A 19,712-nucleotide genomic window follows, 5' to 3' on the forward strand; every position below is an offset into this window, starting at 1 on the left:
GATGCCATATGCTGCTCGGTTAAAAAACTCCAGCTCTACTCAGTTGCATACCGCCTACTTTGAGGCGATCTATGCCTGACATACAAAGCTATGTCAAATCCAGAATTAATGGACATGCTCCACCTCAGTAAATCTAAATCCCTTAGAGCCACATGCTCGAGGGACTTGAACCTCAGCACAGAAATAAATAGAACTTGCTGGAGGGACAGGTTCATAACCCAGGGGCTCCCTTCGCTCTGGAATAGAATTCCAGTTCATGTGAGGCAGAGCACCTCACTGAATCTCTTCAAGAATAATCTCGATAAGTGGATGAGGGATCGTAGGTTTGTCCCAGGGATTACTCCCGTGTCACTATTAGACAGAAGCACATTAAACTAAACCTTAAAAAGGGCACAGTATACTCAAATCAAGTGGTGGCGTAAGCCATACAGAATCGGGCTAGGCTTATAATTGCCCCCTGGCAGATAGCCTAGTATGAACCTATGAACCTATGAACCTATATAAGCCTAGCCAAAAAGGTACCCTGGCTTTCACCACCCAAGAAAATTATTTTCCTGTTCCCCTGTCAAGCAGAGCCACAGAAGTGATCCCTGGCATGAATTTCCTATCTTCCATCTAATCATCAAGATTTTTCTTGAAGAGTGCTAATGAGAAACTTTGTTTGATATAGCTAGGTAGTTTGTTCCAGAGTATGGGAAGTCTCTGGGACAGGAATCTATCCCTCCAGCATGTTCTCTTTATTGTGGTAACAAGGTTTGGGTCCCTAGAGCGTGTAGCTCAGAGGGATTGGGATTTCTTTAAGTGGAGCATGTCCAACAGCTCTGGGTTTGACATAGCTTTGTATGTTAGGCAGAGATCGCCTCTGAGTAGGCAATATGCGACGGAGTAAAGCTGGTGTTTTTTGAGATGGTCTGCGTAGAGCATCTGTTTGAGGCCAGTAATCCTCTTTGTGAGGTATTTCTGCGGCCTTTCTAGTTGTTGTAGATGTCTTGTGAGGTACATACCAAAAGGGGCGTTGTACTCTATAATGGATCTAATGAGTGACGAGTAGAGTGGAACAATGTCCTCTTTTTTTCCTGGATGAGAAACCTTTTGTGATGAGGTGTGCCACGTAGAAGGATTTCCTAACCACTGTGGTGATGTGATTATCAAAGGAAAGACTACTGTCCACCTGTGTCCCAAGGTCTCTTATCACACTTTCAGTGTTAAGTAGGCTACTGCCTATGTGGTAGTTCATGGGTACAGAGTTTTTACCAAAAGGGATGACAATGCACTTTTTGGCATCGAGCTTGATTCCATGGCTTTGACACCAGGCATCTGTCTCAATGAGGCCCTTTTGTAAGATGTCCACATCATTAGGAGTTTAGATTATTGCTCCTAGTTTGCAGTCATCTGCGAACTTCATTAGCCAAATATCTTCTGTGTTAGTCTGTACATCTGAGAAGTAGATACCAAACAGGAGAGGACCCAAGACTGAACCCTGTGATACTCCACTTGTCACTGGTCTGAAGTTGGATTTGGAGTCTGCTACTTTCACAGTGTGGGTTCTGTCAGTGCGACAGTTGGCAACCCATCTTGTGACATAGGGATTTATACCTAGTTTAGTGAGTTCATCTATAATTCCAGAGTGGGGGATGGTGTCAAAAGCCTTGGCGAGATCTAGATAGGCTGTGTGAACCACCTTACCCTCATCTATGGCTTTGGTGACCACTTCAAAGAAGTCCATCAGGTTTAGATGACATGATCTGCCTTTTACAAACCCGAACTGGGTGGGGTCCAGAGTTTGGAGATTATCACTGTCATTGTTTATAAGTTCCATGATGACACGTTCCATAGCCTTACCCATTTTAAAGACTTAAACCTTGCCTGTGATATAAATAGGACCTGCTGGAGAGATAGGTATGTATCCCAGGGACTACCCCATCTATGGAACAGGCTCCCATATCCATATGAAGCAGAGTTCCTTCCTAACCCATTTCAAGTGCAACTTGGACAATTGGATGGGAAAACAGAATTTCTTCCCTGGTTTGGCACCTATGTCTCCAATGGATGCAAGTAACCTGAAAATGGTTCATCCCCCAGACCCATGCTTACACTTATCAAGGGTATCAGAACTTGTCAGAGATTTGGGGTGCATGGCTAGGCTCAAAAAGGCCCTTGTGGTTGTTAGCCTAGTAAACAGCTATGAACCTATGAAGGATTACTGTATAGAGAATGGACCCCTCTGGGAGAGCTAGAGGGTGAGAGAATACAACAGTTGATAGTGCCCAGAGCCTATTGTTTGGCACTTCTAGCCATAGCCCATGATATTCCCTTTGCAGGTCATATAGGCATAAAGCATACAAAGAGATGTATTATTCAGAACTTTTATTGACCTAGGATTTCCACTGATGTAACAGGGTACTGCAGGACCTGTGAGCAGTGCCAAAAAGTAGGAAAGGCAAGAGACAAGGGGAAAATTCCTTTGATGCCTTTCCTGTGATGATTTAAGAGCCATTTCAGAGAGTAGCTATGGATATTGTGGGGCCTCTGAGTACCCCAAGTTCCACAGGAAAGATGTATATCCTAGTGGTATTAGATTATGCTACCAGATACCCTGAGACGGTGGCTCTGTCCTCCATTGAGGCAGAGAAGGTGGCAAATGCTTTGTTAGAAATTTTCAGCAAAGTAGATTTCCCAAAAGAAATGCTGATTGACAGAGCTGCCAGTTTCATATTAGACCTGCTGGCTTGTCTGTGGAAGCACTGTGGTGTGAAGCACCTAAAGACCACCACCTACCATCCCCAGACTAATGTTCTGGCAGAGAGGTTAAACTCTACACTAAAGACCATGCTATGGGCATTTGCAGAGCAGTTTAAGAGGGAGTGGGACAAATAGTTCCCCCATCTGTTGTTTGCTTACAGAGAGGTGCCCCAGAAATCCACAGGTTTTTCACTTTTTGAGTTGCTGTATGAGTATAATGTGAGAGGACCTCTAGATCTGATTCATGATGAGTGGGAGGGTGAGTGTGAATCCCACAAGCAGTCTGTTGTGGCATATGTCCTAAGGCTCAGGGAACTCATGGGCTTGGCCCAGGAGAACCTGCCAGAAGCCCAACAGCAGAAAAATGTCTGGTATGACAGGAATGCTCGAGCTAGAGAGTATACTGAGGGGCAGCAGGTAATGATTCTCATACCTGTCAGACACAACAAGCTGCAGACAGCTTTGGAGGGACCTTTCAAAGTGGTAAGGAAAGTCAGTGATGTTAAATACAAGGTAGAACTGCTAGGCAGGAGGCAGGTGCACAAATTGTACCATGTTAGTATGATGAAATCTTACCATGATAGAGAGGCCCTGGTGCTCAGTATTTGCAGTAGAAGGCAGGAGGAATCTGATGGGGATTTATGGCTACAGCAAGCCAGCCAGCAAAATCCCAAGTTACTATGGTAGAGCCTAGTATTGCAGGCATATGATATGACAACACAACACTGTACTGGGTTAAGCAATGCCAAGGCAGCTGGAATCTCAAGACAGGGTATGTGGTAATGTATTTCCAGATAGTCTCATCCCTCTCAAGCAATGTTTCTCAAGGGTCATTTGGAAAACTAGCTTGAGTCTTCAAGGGGGGGGGGGGAGTATGACAAAGGGAGATACTGCCAACACAGCTATTTGGAATTTTGTAAATAATTATGTCATTTGTGAATATCAACATGATTTATATAAGATGCTTGTGTGACAACTGTATTAAAACTGTATGTTGTGTATATCAAACTAGGTTTGTACAGACGTGTGTTAAAAAAATGTTATAAAGTGCTTGTGGTTAAAATGTAACCACAGTGACCTACTGGAAAAGAACAGAAATGTACATGCAGTATTGTAACTGTTAAAATGTATGTATTTTAACAGTGGAAACTGGAATAAAGGAGGTTAACTTCAGAAAAATAGCTGAAATTAAATTACTTTATAGGATAAGCCGGAGACATAATGTCTGTACTAGAGAGCTTTCTGTATTATCTTCGGAGTGAACTAATTACTACCTCTGAAAGTATGAAGGGATGCAATTGTTTTATGACTTCCAGCATCTGCCAAAGATCTGAAGTCTATGTATTTTCACAGGTAGATGCTAAATACTGCCAAGCTTCCAGCAGTGGGAGTTTCACATGGGATAGAGTCAGATTACAAGAAATGATGTCATCCTGCAAGCTATCCTAGCAGTAATATTTGATATATTAATTTGAGGAGTCTCTTAGTGAGACAGAGCATTCTTTATTTTGTCTTGGACCTGACAAGAACAATTCCCCATAACATCTGCCTTGATCTATACAAGTTTCTGGGGTATAGTAACTCTCTTAGATATAGTCAGGGATATAGTGAAGTTTAGTTTAGATATTTTTTCTTTATTTATATGAGACCGTCCTGCAATGTTGTTTTAAATATTTCCTGTGATTTTGAACTCTGATGTCACTGTGAATATATACTGAGTATTGTCTTGTCATTTTATTATTTATTTCTAAATATATTTAAACCTTTCATTGTGGCTGATCTGTGTAGAGATATTTAAGTTTTGAGAGTATGTGCATATGTATTTGATGACACTGTGTGAGCCACTCATAATAGCCTTGCTCTTGGTTCAAATTACCATTTGTATTAATATTAATATTACACATTAAAATTGCGACCCTTTGTTAAAGGCCTTAAAGTAGCTGATAAGAAGTTGGCTGGTGGCAGTGGTAACTACCTTATAGTCTGTGCAGAAGGGGTCATAGCTAGAAAACCTTTGCCAGCCTTTCCCAGGTGTGTCTGTGTGTGTAAATCAAACCTCAGAGATTGTGTGTCATCTACCTGGGCAGGTGCACGAAACACTGGTTGGACAGAGAGGGTGCTGGAGGTCTTGGCTTGGTCACTAAGCTGAGATCTCAACTCTATAGCTGTGCCAGTGGGGAGTCTTATTGGGGATCTGAAGAAAGGTAGAGGAACCAGCACCGGACTGACTGTGGTCTTTGTGTGCTCTTAAGGGAAATTGTACTTGATGCAGACAGCTGCATCTGAAAATACTGTGTTTATGCTTGTTAACCTCCCAATGTACATCCCCCACTGGTGCCAGTGATGAGGATTGAGGCTTCTTGATTACTGGTCCCAACGGTTGGTCGTCACAGTGTCATATATGTATGTGTTTTTATGACATGAAATAAACCATAACTGGTGCATTAATGTCATGCTTGCAGATAAAAAAAATGTATCTAAAGAGTCCTTGTAGTTATGCCTTGTAATACACAAATAATTCTGAAGTTATGTATCTAACCTGTGTTATAAACCATGAATTCTTCAAGAGCCATTCCATACCAACTTGGATGCATAAATTAAGATTTCATCCTGCTGACATACTGAAAACATTTGCTACATACCTTGGCTGCACTAGGACACAAAGAAAGGCCAACAGGAACACTGTTACAAAAGCACATATACCTCAGACCTTGTAGGTCAATCCAAAACATCACATTTGTGAATTGCAAATTCCTTCTCTCCTACATATTTGCCCTGGGGAATCCTTCTTATTCCAGCTCATCCCTTTGCTGTGATACCCTCTGCTCATCCTACTACACAAACATATCAGCAGTATCTCTATTGCACTCTCATGTTTGTCATATCAGTATCATATCCCTCTTTCTAAGCACACTCCTCACCTACCTCTCAGTTTGCTGTCATGTCTGTGGTGCATCATTCTTTGAAATACGCTTTCTCTCATTCTCTTCCTTGCAATGCTATCCAATTTATTTGCATAGCACTCAAGGTAGTTTACAGAATCTCCCATTTACATAAGGCAAACTTTGCATGAAAGAGCAGTTTTTGAAGATTTTACTGAAATTTGAATATTACCAGAATAGTAGAAATCTGGTGTGCAGTGTAAAAGCTGAGTAACGGCCTCATGACTCTTGTAGTATTACATAATCTCCTGATCAAACAAGGTGGAGGAAGGTGACATATATTATGCCACACTCTCAGTGGCACGAGAATCCCTGACTCACCATCTCTTAGCTACAGATGCACCACCACCACCATCACCACTAGCAATTGCCTGTACTTATCTTAACTGCAGGAGACAGGTTCATGCATTGCCTAGTAACATTTATTTGGTACATATTTAGCACCCGAATTACTTATGCTGGCCAGTTGAATCACACAGATCACTTGTACCTGCCCACTGATGCCACCTGTGTGGTGAGCAGACAGCAATAGGGGTGGCTTGGCTTTGTGATTCAGGAGACAGTATGTGTCTGCATTCTAATCACTTTTGATGCTATGCTTTGATAAGGTGCCTTCTGAAATAGGTAGCCATTTATTCAGAGGTAGCTTCCTTCAGTAAATGATGTCAGAGGTTTTTAAGAATGAAGGTCATTTGTCATAAAGCAGTGTACAATAACTGCCACTGTTTCATTTTCAGACACCATGTACTTTGTTGTAATTTGTAAATAATTCAAGGAAAAATAGTGCTCTTGCTTCAACAAGCAAAAATGACTACAGTAAAAATGAAACATGACAAAAAGAACAATATATTGTCTAAGTACAATGTCAAATAATACAGAAGCATCTTCAAAATAGTATTTTATTTATGTCAGAATACTCAGTTCTTTTGCTATTCATTGGCAAATAAAGCCATTTTAAAGCAAGAAATTAATACATGGTACCATGAGAATAAATGCATTATCTGCTGAATTGGTGGTCATTTGCAGACCTTACTGATAGCTGTGTCATGTTTTTGGAAAAAGAACTGAGCATTTGGTCTTTGAAATGGTGGATATCTTTAAGTTTTGTTGTACTGTCCTAAAATGAAAGGTATGTAGCAAATAATTCTGGCTATGGAGTACCGGTAAGAAAACTCTTTAGTTGCAGCAAATAAATGCTTTTGCTAACTAGGCGATGTGGACAGAGTGCTTCTGTCAGTATTCTCAGCTATCTGGATTCATTAAACTACTTGGGTATCAAAGGTCTAGTGGAGTGCAGGGATGAACAGATGACGTTATAGAAGAAGGGGGGTCTTTATTTTACATTACCCTTGTAGACAACTGGAAGGGAGCTACGGTTGTGCTACCATTACACATCAATGCATGCAGATGACACTTAAAATACACAGAGTACAGTCTGATGAGTAATCATTGTTGCACTCCAGCATCAGCAGGAGTGTACTCTGGCATCAGCATCTACAAACTGATACGAGAAGTAAAATGTACCCATCAGTTTCATCTGCCACAGATTATGGCTTCTGCATTCTGCCACTACCTGTAAGTTGTGACAAGCTTTGAAGAGTCATTTACTTCTAGTACATAATTTATATTAATGTAGACAGTGGAATGGTGTAGGAGTAGAGCGCTAATGGTAGCAGCAGAGAAACATTAGCAAGTAGACAAAAAATGATGAGATAAAACATTTTATTTTGTTTAAATCATTTATTTTCTCAGACTACTGCACAGTGAATTTCAAAATGATTTGTATACGATCTCTTTATAGGCTGAACAGTAATTGCACTGGAAGGGTAAGTAGACAAACGAAGTACATAAATTGTTATGTTCGCCAGCCTTCATTTTCAGGTATATCTTGAAAGCCATGTCCCATTATTAATTCTGACACTATTCCAGGTAGATAGATTTCAGGACCTTTAAGTTGTTTACATATGCTTTCTAGATCAGTCTTCTTTTCCTGTAGTATAAAATCAAATACAATTAAAAAAAACATATACACAAAACAATTACCTTATGAAATATACCCAGTTAGGTAATATTTCATCTTCACACTTTCTTATAGTTTTAACATTTTGTATATTCACACAGAACAGCCAAAAGTAACTAGTTAATACAACTAAATCCATCCTGCTTATTCTTTTTTCTACCTGCTGTCAACGTTCTAATTTTTTAAAACTATCTTCTTAGTAATGTGAAAATTATTTTTTGTTGTTCTTGCATTCTTGAATGCTTTTGTTGTGTTACTGCGTGTTACTGATTATCTTACCTGTTGACATTTTGTACCCATGTCCCCATATATTTTTACCTAATAAATAATTTTTAATATTTGTTATTTTGCCTTTTTACTGACCTTAATCAGATCAACATCTCTGCTCATTCCTTTTTTTTGCATGGTGCTGTACTTTTTTTTATACTTTTCAGATAACTGGTTAGTTTTTATCATATCTCATCTTTTCCCATGATTTCCTGTTCATCTGGATAATGCATCCCTAGTCCTATAGTTTCTTTTATTTCTCACTTTAATTTTTTTTATATTTTCTGTATGTTGCAAGATGTTGGTGGCTGGCTGTCATTATCTGCAGCAGTCATATTATTTGAGCCCTTAACTTTGCTACCACCACGATGACTGAACTCAGGCACTTGGATATTTCTTTGATGCAGATTATTGGTCTATGTTATTGGCTTATACCTAATAGTCATCCATTTATTGTGGTTCCTCATTTGACAGGTAATTATTTTTTTCTCCTGTGAAATGTTTCCCTGAATCTGATCTTGTTTGCTCCTATCCACAGCAGCCTTATGTTGCACTTTTGTTTCTGATTTCTGTTCCAGTCTTTTCTTTATACAGATGTAGAACTGGATTTGTCAGCACTGCTGTTTAATGAAGAGATAATACTGCTGCTTATGGGGATCAGATGAGCAAACAGATATACTTAATCTGTATCCAAACTGAACTTTTGTCCTTTGGGGGAAAATATAGCTTTGCTATTTATAGTGAGATATCTGGCTACAGCTTACCTATGCTATAGCCTTGGTTTTGCTGCTCCCAACATTTTAAAATCATGACTTATGCTCTGTAATTGCTGAAAGAATCTTTATGAACTCAGCATGTGGTCTGCTGGGTTAACACTACAGAACAGCTGCATTTTACCTTGACAGCTACATGAAAGCTGTTTAGTATCACGATACAGTCTGACTTTTAGAGGTTTTGTATGGTACATCAGAACATACTGTTAAATGAGAAAATTAAAGGTCTCTGGTTTCTTCAGATTATTACCAAAACTATCCACTAAAAAGAACTTAACTTGACTTGATGTGCTTATTTCATGCTTGGTGACCAAACCTGTCTCTTGGCCTGATGACCACTTGGTCCTCTTCTTTGTAGAACTCTCCTTTAATAGATCTCTTGATCAAACTGCAGATAGTCACGTAATATGACAGGTTACAATTTCACATGTACTTGATTTACTCCATTAGGCTTTCAATAAAGAATATCCTGACTACCTTATGCCAGTTTATAATGCAGTTGCAGTGGGAAAGTTGCCCCAGAGTATGTACATCTTTTGTCAGCTGTGCTCTAGGAACCATGACTGATCATTAGCTTTGGTACCTAATGATAGAAGGATGCAAGATGGAGGACCGTTTCTGAGAAAATCATCTTCAACAGGACATACTTAGTATTGATAAACATTATATAGTTTGTTATACAGACAGCTCAGGAGAAAAGGTGCTACCTCATACAGAAAAGCTAAACGCTAGTTGTTGAAAAGATTGCACAGTGCAGCATGTCTAATCAATCTGAAGGCATTTTGGGGCTACACATTCACACACCTTTGTATGACTAAGATTGATTTCAGCAGTGGAGAAACCTTTCAAAGTAACTCCACATAACATAGCATACTAGTCTAAAGTGAATACCTCCTGATTGTATGTGGTGCAGCTTTGCTTATACTGACTTATCTGAGGTTATGTGATTGAGTTTTGTATGCACCTTTCAACATGCAGACTTGGCTCTTGATAATCAGACTGGTTAAGTTTTACCAGGATGTTATTCATCCAGGTATTCAACAGATCTTAGGTCTGCTCTAAAAAAAACTTTTTCTATTTAGCTAAAAAGAGACCTTAATTACTCTTCTGCTAAGAAGCTGTCTTTAGCTATATAGAATTTGAAGAACTATCACTCAGCTTCTAACCTTCCATTTATTGACAAGGTTATTGAAAAACTAGTTTTACTGCACCTCTTATCCTACCCAGCATACCACTCAACTGTACAGATTTTCGCAGATGTCCAGATTTTTGATTCAAGTTTTTTGTGTGTTTCTCATAAAATTTGTCATATTCTGGCAAATCACTGAGGACTAAAGTCGCTAAATAATGAGAGAGATTTCAGCTTCAGACTTCACATCCTTCACAAAATCATTACTAATGCAAAATCTGTTATTCTAGCAAATTAGAAAGTTTCCAAGAGCAATATTTAAAATCTGTCCCTATTTTTGAGCCTTTGTCCCCATTATTATTGCCTTTGTTCAAATTTCTTGTGCTAAGATGTTAAGAGGTATGCTAGCCAGTCTGTCCTGACCTCTTACAGCCATGCCAGTCCAGCTTCAGGATGCTTTAGTAGGGAGCACAGTACCAACATTATTTTTCAGTCTTGGTCATTTTCCATCTCTTGTAGCATTTGACAATATAGACCATGGGATTTTACAGGAGTGACTGCATACCCTCAGTGGTCTGTCCTGCACCGTACATGACTGGACTACTTCTTACCTATCTGGGCACTTACAGAAGGTGGCTTATGGAGTAAATACTTCATTGAACAATGCTGTACAGTGTGACGTTCCTCCATTCTTGATCCCTTGTTGTCCACAGTATAAATATTTCCACTCGAAGAAATCATTTTTAGGGGGTACTTGTTACCTCTTTTTCCATAAGGACCGACTGATGCTTTTACTAACTTAAGAAAGAAAGCTGGAGACTATCCTTATTTGGAGGAGTAGCAGTTTTTTGCTCATGCCTTGCAAAATGGAGAGAGATCATGATTTCTTCATCACACTATTATATATGGTAGTAACAGACTGAAGTTCACATCTTATGTGCTTAACCTCGGAGTTATATTTAAATCAGCTGTCATCTGACACCAAGTGACAGCTGTTGATAAGTCATACTTTGTTTAATTTGCTAAATATTGCTTGAATAAAATATCTTGAATGGTTGTATGTACTGTTCTTTTTATACGTGGATTACAGTCATGACCCTTTTTTGCAGATGGTGAAGACTGCTGAAGCACGTTATATGGTGATGTTAACTGCTACGTGCTTATAATAGCTGTTTGCACAGTTTGCTCTGGCTGTTAATGACTTTAATTCTGAGTATAAAATACTGATATTAATGTTCCAGTCCCTACATGTCATGGATCTTCCTATGTTAAAGAACTGATAGTGCTGTATCAACCTTCTTAGCCTATCTAAAGGACGGGAAAGGGAACATTAGTAATTTTCAGGCTGCAACTTGAACGTACTTGCAGGAGTTGCTTTGATTATCAAGCTCACTACCTGTTGTTTAGTACTTACTGTGTGCACCACTTTGAGAGATCCCTTAAAACTGACCTGTTTAATACTGTCTAGTTTAGTATAGATATTTCTCAAGTCATTTTTGTAGTTTAGAATGTCCTTAATTTTAATTATTTATTGAAAGTTCTTGAGCAAAGCTACGCAAATTTTTTGCATTTTAATTCTTTTTCACTTTTAGGCCTGAGCTTGTCAGATAGGCGTTCTCTGGTTCAATCCTTGGCTGGGGTGCCTTCTTGTGCCTTCTGTGGAAGGTTAAGAAGAAGGCCTGAGCTTGTCAGATATATTGACTTAATTTAATCCTGCAGAGCTGTAGCCTCCAGAACTGAACACAATATTCAGATAAAGGAACAGTAGAGTAAAATGCATGAAAAGCAAAATTATCAAAATGGTGATGATATTACAGGACAAAAGAGTAGAGGGATATAATTTGTATACACTGCACTGTTCAGGGCAAGTGAGATGGACACCGTTCAAGAGGCTAGATAGGGAAGAAAGAGGCACATGTGGCAGCTGAAAGTGAAATGTTTCCAGTTAAGCTTGAGAAAATACTATTTCAATGAAGGGCTCTTGAGCACATTGGCTGAGGCTCTGGTACAGTGTAAATCATCAGATGGGTTTGAAGATACTTAGCATAAGGAAGTAATAAGAACATTTGTGCAAGAAAAATAGCTGTATGTGGAACAGCTGCAACAGTCAGTTGGGCTTGATAGACAAAAGATAGTCTTCAGTTAGAGTCACTGAATATTTGTAAGGGAGTTCCATTCAATGGCCTATATGGAAACATCTTTACATTTGTTTTCTGCTAACAACGTTGCTTATATGTACCTCATCATCCTTTTGTGTCATTGTACATCCTAATTCAGTATACCTCTGCCATTGGGTCCTCTGCTGGAAGCTCCACCACATTTCTGTCTTGTCTATGCCTGCTGAGATGGTAGTCCGTTGTGTGATGTTCTCATGTTTTCTTGTAAATTTTACTCCTTTCAAATTTTGGCCTTAGATGGCACATTGTAGATCATTTATCCAAATATGTAAGAGTCTTCTACTTTTTCCACTTAAGTCAATATCCACCCATTGCTAATCTTCAGAAATACTAATCTTACTTTTTTAGTCCTTTGGAAATGCAATTATTTTACTACATAAACAGGTGCAGTCTCATAAAGAATGCTGTGGCAATCTGAATTCTATACACATTTTTAAAATTCACTAATTTTATCACCACCTCTTGTTTCTTGTTATGATGCCATATCTAGCAAGGTTTATGATCTAATGACACATTTTTGACTTTTTAGTTCATGCCTGTCTTCACTGACTGAATGCAATACACTTCTTGCTAAGCTTTTACAACTTCTTATGCACATCTGAGTTTACTGCCACTGAATTTATACTCTCCTCATTTGTTGAAAGATAGTTCCAGAATGATATCACTTAAAAAGAAAATACTTTTGCCATCTAACTCTGCTTTCCTTCCTTTCCTTGGTTTCATTGTATGATCTACACCTTTTAAATATCACCCTGTCTGGAATAACTTGTTTGCATTATATGCAATTTCTGCAAATTTAGTGGTAATGGAAGGAAAATACTTCATCACTACTCCTTCCTTATTTGCCTACGTATGCATACTGGAAACTGTGGAATATACAGGCCACAAACTTGTGGTGAATGCATGCAATTCAAATTATGTTACAGTCACAATATAGGTCAGTTACTTAGTATGATTTTTTGGAAAAGTTTGCTTTTTGCACAAATATCAATTTACAGAAAAATAAAAGGAGGTATTGCACAGTGAAACCACATCAGACAAACTAAACAGAAGAAATAACCCACAAGTCTAAGCTATAATCACAAAACTTGTATGTTATGAAATAGTCATAGACTAACAGTCTATCGTCAGCTACCTATTTAGCTCATTTCACCAGAAACATGTGCGTTATACTCCCTGCAGTTTAGCCCTTTTTATGAATTCATTTCAGCTTATGATGGTTTGATGTATGGTTTCCTGAAGTGAATACGAGATCCAAAAAGTGTAACTAACTTCAGAGGGGTACAGTCACCCTTAGCAGAGCTTCTAGAATGCCTGTTTTCACTTTGGACTCATATGAGCAAAGCACCAAAGTCACAGGCTAGACAATTAGACAGTTACACAAGCACAATGAAGCACTCATGGGGAAAAGCATAGATTACAGTATGGTAGGATGACTGTAGGTAACGCAGAGGACCATAAATATTAAAAAGAGGTAACGGAAGGGAAAATAAGAGACACAGAGAAACAGCAGGAGAGTAAGAGAAGCAATGAAGAGAGGACAGAGCTTTTCAACCCAGCATAGACCAAAGGACAGTGTAGACAGACCATCATTTGTTAGTACCTGTTTGAGAGTTACTATATGCAATGAGTACAAAGGGAAGACTGTAATTTGGTACTTGAAGGGTCCCTATAATACCTTTGGTCATGGTGCTGACTTTTTTTTGGGGAGTTTCATGAAAAAAAAATAAGGGAAAGACTGTAGAAATTAGCAAGGAGCTCTGGTACAGAGTAATGCATGATCGACTAAGGGAAGAGGTAATTAGTGTCCTGTGGTGGAAAAGAGAAATCAAGTAATTTGCAGCACTTTTTCTTTTAAAAAGTAAGGCATTTGGCTGCAGAGGCAGGAGAATAGACTGACTGTAGCTTGCTTGTGTTCAGTGTATGATTCAGTTTGGATTGTTATGATAAAGACTTTCAGAAAAGGGATTCATATATTTCTCTCCTTTCTTTGCCATTGCCAGCTATGAGCACAAAATTATTTAAATTGTTTTTGTTTTGAAAAGGAACCAGGGACAGCTCTGATTGTTTCTAAATGGATACATTCTAAGCCAAACCAACTTTTTTGCATCTAGATTTAGGTAAGAGAGTTAGATGACTTGCCTAATTTATAGTGCTGTTTAAACTATGAAGTACGGGCTAGCAATAAACTCGAGGTGCACAGAGAGATGTGATTATGCTCTAGTATTTGGAAAAAAACAAGCTAGTTAAGTGCTACCCAACGACAAGGTCTGATTATAACAGCACTTAAAAAGGTGCTTAACAATTGATAGGCACTTTTCTAAGTGTTGTTAATACCGGGTACCAAGTTAGGTAGGCACTAAGCTCTGACAGAGTCAGCCTCTAAGTGACAGTGGCAGAAGCAAAAACAGCTTAATTTCTGCCTTGTTTATGCCTTACAGCTTCCTCTGTTCCTTGTAAATTTTGATTTTCTGGTAAATCACTGTTTATTACAGTCAGTCAAAAAATGCTTAGAAAGTGTCATATGTCTTATTGTTCAGTCTCATATATTGATACAAAACCTATTCTTTTATTAACTTTTTAAGTGAATAATAGCAATATTTAAAAACTGTGCCTGATTTTGATTCTTTGTCCTGCCCATCAGTTTTAAATAAGCTGACTGGTGTTCTGCCAGTGTCTGTTTGACAGTGCTCACTGAGGTTTTACTGGCTTTCAATGCCAGTAAAACACTGCACTTGTTTTTCTTTTTTTTCCTGTAATCAGTAGCAAATGGAGAAGATAAAGTTCCAAGTACTAAAAAGAATTATAATTAGGTCTCTGTTTGTAACCTTTAACATAGATGCTAACATTCACCTGTCAAGCATTGCTCTTGAGGTGAATTTCTTGGTATCCATGTCTCGAACACATAATAATGCTGTTATGGACAGAGATCTGACTATAATCCTATATTTTGAAGGGTGTGTAGAACAGTTGTTGAGTCAGTATTTTACATAATGTTTCTCAGGCAGGTGCAGCATAACTGCAGCACTACAGAGAACTCTGCAGTACATTTCAAGTGTTTCAACTGCACCCAGAGGTGTCCAAGCTAAGATAAGAATATTTTCTTGATTAACTGTACTTGTACTTGCTTTATACAGTGATTACTACTGTTTTTGCACATTTATTTATTTATTTATTGATATTTGTTGACTGGGAAAGTCCACTGGGTCCGAAAAACCATACAGTATTTTAAAGGCATACTTTATATGGAGGAAAAAGTCAGTAGATACATTAATAATAAGCAGTCAATGAAATTCAGTGGATTTACTTTAAATAGAAAACAGACATACTATTCAGCAAAATCACACTATCCAACAGAATCTTAGAATTTATTTGGTTAGAATTCTAAATTACAAAATGCACTCATTTGAAATGCTCCTTAAAATGGAAAACATCGACATTTGTGCAGTAATGGAGACCTGGTTCAAGGCACCTGAAAGCACCCCTGCCCTACCAGGCTATAACTCATACCACACCTTTTGGCCCCCAAATGTGGACTGAAGCCCTAAAGGCGATGGTGTCTCCATATTCATAAAGGATATGCACACCTCCTGGCTAGTAGCCCAACATAATGCATCAAAGATACTCCAGGTACAACTAACAACTAACATTGGGTGGGACTGCAATCCAGGTTGTTGCCTGCTATAGATCCCCCACCATGTCCCAAGACTCCCACTCCACATTCCTAAACACCCTGGAAAATATTAAGGTCCAACCCAACACACTCATACTAGGTGACTTTAATTACCCCGTCATTAACTGGGAAAACTACTCAAGCACCAACACACTTGCTCAATGTTTCCTGGAATTCATCAATTCCAATGCCCTGGACCAGCTCATTCTTATCCCCACTAAGAGTAGCAACATCCTTGACCTGGTTATTACTAATTTGGGTGACCATTGTGCTACACCAGTTGTCAACTCCTCCCTGGTCAGATCTGACCACAAGCTAGTCACCATGGATATCCACGTCCCACCCACACCCCCCACAAAGGTAACCAAAAACTTTTCCAAAGCTAACTTTGGGCTTCTAAAAACTGAGTTAGCTAACTTCACAATGCCTATGTAAATAGAGAGAATAAATGCAGGACTGCTGAATCATACTCCAATGCACTGTATGAACACATACACAAATGCATGGAAGGGGCCATTCCCAATAGAAACAAGATGCTCTCCTCCAAAAAAAAGGAAGCCAATCTGGTGGTATAACAGAAGGAAGAAACTGTTGCAGAAGAAGGCAAAGTCCATCCTTGTCAGCCTCAACAAAAAGCTGAGATCCCTCATAAAATCCTGTAAAGCTAGTTACGAAAATAAAATTGCAGCAGATAATAAAGACAACCACAAGGCCTTCTATAGTTATGTCAAAAATCTACATGACAATGCTCAAATCTGCTTGGAGCTACTACACCATGGAAACCCCTGTACTGAGCCAATAGACATTGCCAATATACTGGCCGATAGATTCACTGCCAACTTTACCCCTCTCTCACCCCCTAAAGGACCAATCACAATACATGAGGAATGCCCAGTACCTAATATTACAACTGCACAGGTTAAAATCGGACTGTCCAAGGCCAAGAATACAGCTTCCATGGGACCTGACAATATCCTTGGCTGTGTTCTACATGAACTGCAAAATGAACTGGTACCACACCTGAGTGCCCTGTTCAGTCACAGCCTCACTTCAGGCTTTGTCCCCACCGAATGGTGCACTGCTTCAGTCATCCCACTCCACAAAGGAGGTGTGACTTCAGACCCTGGGAACTACCACCCCATTAGCCTGATGAGTTTGGTATGCAAGGCTATGGAGAGCATCATCATGGACCTAATTAATAAGGACATAAGGAATCTCCAGACTCTGGACCTCACACAGTTTGGATTTGTCAAGGGTAGATTATGTCTGCTCAAGCTGGTAGACTTCTTTGGGTCTGTCACCAGAGCTGTGGACAAAGGCAAGGTAGTTCACACAGCCTAACTTGACCTGTCCAAGGCCTTCGATACAGTTCCTCACTCAGGAATCATAGATAAACTCATTAAATTAGGCATCAACCCCTATGTCACAAGGTGGGTTGCAAACTGGTTTACTGACAGAACTCACACTGTGAAAGTAGCGAACTCCCAAGTCAGACTACGGACCAGTCACAAGTGGAGTCCCACAAGCATCCGTCCTGGGTCCCCTCCTGTTTGGTATCTACTTTTCTGAAGTCCAGGCCAAAACCAAGGGACTTTGGCTGACCAAGTTCGCAGATGACTACAAACTGGGAGCCATTATTAGCCCCCAAATGATGCTGACATTCTACAGAAAGGCTTCACAGAGACCAATGACTGGTGTCAGAACCATGGCCTTAAGCTCAATGCCAAAAAATGCATCGTCATTCCCTTTGGGAAGAACATGGTACCAATGAACTACTACATTAATGGTAGTCCACTGAACACCAAAGGTGTTATAAGAGATCTGGGTACACAAGCGAGTAGCAACCTCTCCTTTGATAATCACATTGCCACAGTGGTCAGAAAATCCTTCTATGTGGCACATCTCATTACAAAGGGTTTTGCATCCAGGAAGAAAGAGGTCATTCTCTCTCTCTACTCTTACCTCATTAGACTAGTTATAGAATACAGTGCCCCATTTGGCATGTACCTCACTAGACATATGCAACAACTAGAAAGACCACAAAAATACCTCACTAAGAGGATCCTAGGCCTTAAACACTTCCTTCATGCGGAAGGACTAAAAAAAACTCCAACTTTTCTCGGTTTCATATCGCCTACTTAGAGGTGCTCTCTGCTTGACCTACAAAGCCATGTCAGACCCAGTGCTGCTAGATATGCTACATCTAAAGAAATCCTAATCCCTCCATACCACATGCACCAGAGACCTCAACCTCAGTACCACAATCAACAGAACTTGCTGGAGGGACAGGTTCCTAACCCAGAGACTGCCCATGCTCTGGAACAGACTTCCCTTACATGTCAAGCAGAACAAATCACTGGTCCTCTTCAGGAGAAATCTTGACGAGTGGATGGGAAATAGAAAGTTCACCCCGGGGATCATTTCGGTGGCCCTGCTGGACAGAGGTACTGAGAAATAATATCAAGTGGCATGTTGCCAGGGAATCCTTTCGGCTAGGCTTCTAAAGGCTCCAGGTCCATTAGCCTATTATACTCCTATGGACCTATCAACCTATAGCTCTGGGCACAAGGACAGATTGGAGTGTTAAGAAAATGTCTTTTTAGGGCTAATTTGAAGGGTTTTATGGAATCAAGTTGTGCCATAGAAGGGAGTAGGGAAGTCCATAATTTTGCTATGGAGTGGGAGTCCAAGGTTTGTCTAGCTCTCTTCTTGGATTTGGATATAAGTAGAAGCTGTTTATTAGTAGATTGAAGATTCCGAGAGGGGATATAAGATTGTAAGATAGAATGAAGTGAAGGACAGTTTTCTGGGTTGTATATTAGTTTATGAGCAAGAGTGAGTTGGGTATATTGAACCATTTAAAAAACATTTAAAAACCATTTGAATTTGGCCTGGCAGTGGTGTGTGCAGTTAAGTAGACCAGAAACAAATTTTGCAATTTTATAATAGCATGATTGTAGATTGTCACTTAGAGATGCATGAAGGTTGGCAAAGATGGGGGAACTATAGAGGAGGGAAAGAAGTAGAAAGGTGTTTGCCATTTTTATTTTTGTGGGTGGATCCATGTAAGATTTATGTCTGTAGAGTTTGCCTAGTTTAAAATGTGTTTTTGTATTGTATTAAGGATATGTTGTTCAAAGGATAATTTGTCATCTATAGTAAAGCATTTATTTAATTTTGGGGCAAAATAGCCTTTTGTCTGTTTGTTGGCATTTCTAGTTCTGTTTGCCTCCAAGCAGCCTTATGAAGGATGAATTAGCCAGGGACTTAGTTGTCTTGCAGTTGATTGTTGTCTGTTGTTTAATCTACACTTGAGAGCTGCTTTTGTTGTGCTTTTACATTAAGAAATTCCAGGATCATCCATCTTGTGGCAGAAGGTGTTTATCTGTTGTCTCTGAGTTAGCAATCACTCCATGGAGTTCAAAGTGTGGTTGTTTATTCACCAGAGAGCTTAGGAGTCAGTTTTCAAACTTTTTTCTCTGCTATAAATCAGGCAAGTTTGTGAGGAGCTGTCTGCCGAGCAACAGCATCTAGCAATGCTGAACGGTGGTGGTTAGCCGTGCTCTGTATAGTAGCAATCACATAGTAAAATTTCCCTATAAAGTTATAATTAGGTACAAAACCTGTTAAACAGTGTGGTATTGTGCATTATTAAGCTTACAGCAGCTAGCTAGAACATGGAATAGCATTACCATATCGTAGCACCATATAACATCTTGATGTAACCCTAGAACTAGTGTACATATCGAATAGCACCATATCCTAGCACTATATAATATTTTGCCCTTAACCCTAGAAACTATCCTGGGAAACTACTGTTAAAACCCAATCTTAATTATTGGCAGTCCACCATATTACAGGACTGGACAACATGATTATGCAATTTCCAAATGTCTCTGTGACCAATTTGGAACATTTGGGCATCCTAAGGCAGTGCAGCAATTTTCTCATATTCTTAGACAACCAATTAATCATTAAATAAAATAACA

At 39.3% G+C, this 19,712-nt stretch overlaps 1 protein-coding gene across 1 annotated transcript in view; it reads right to left on the reverse strand.

Annotated features, from left to right (window-relative positions):
• Positions 1-7,391: 7,391 nt before the first annotated feature.
• Positions 7,392-19,712, reverse strand: part of LOC122797105 (antibacterial peptide PMAP-36-like) — a 231,683-nt gene continuing 219,362 nt past the window's right edge. Inside the window, exon 4 of the mRNA XM_044065903.1 lies at positions 7,392-7,674. Within this exon, the coding sequence (XP_043921838.1) occupies positions 7,540-7,674 (135 nt within the window). The 3' untranslated portion in view covers positions 7,392-7,539. The remainder of the gene's footprint in view (positions 7,675-19,712) is intronic.

This window comes from Protopterus annectens, chromosome 3.part0 (genome assembly GCF_019279795.1).
Source record: "Protopterus annectens isolate FY-2018-M chromosome 3.part0, PAN1.0, whole genome shotgun sequence".
NCBI lineage: Eukaryota > Metazoa > Chordata > Ceratodontiformes > Protopteridae > Protopterus > Protopterus annectens.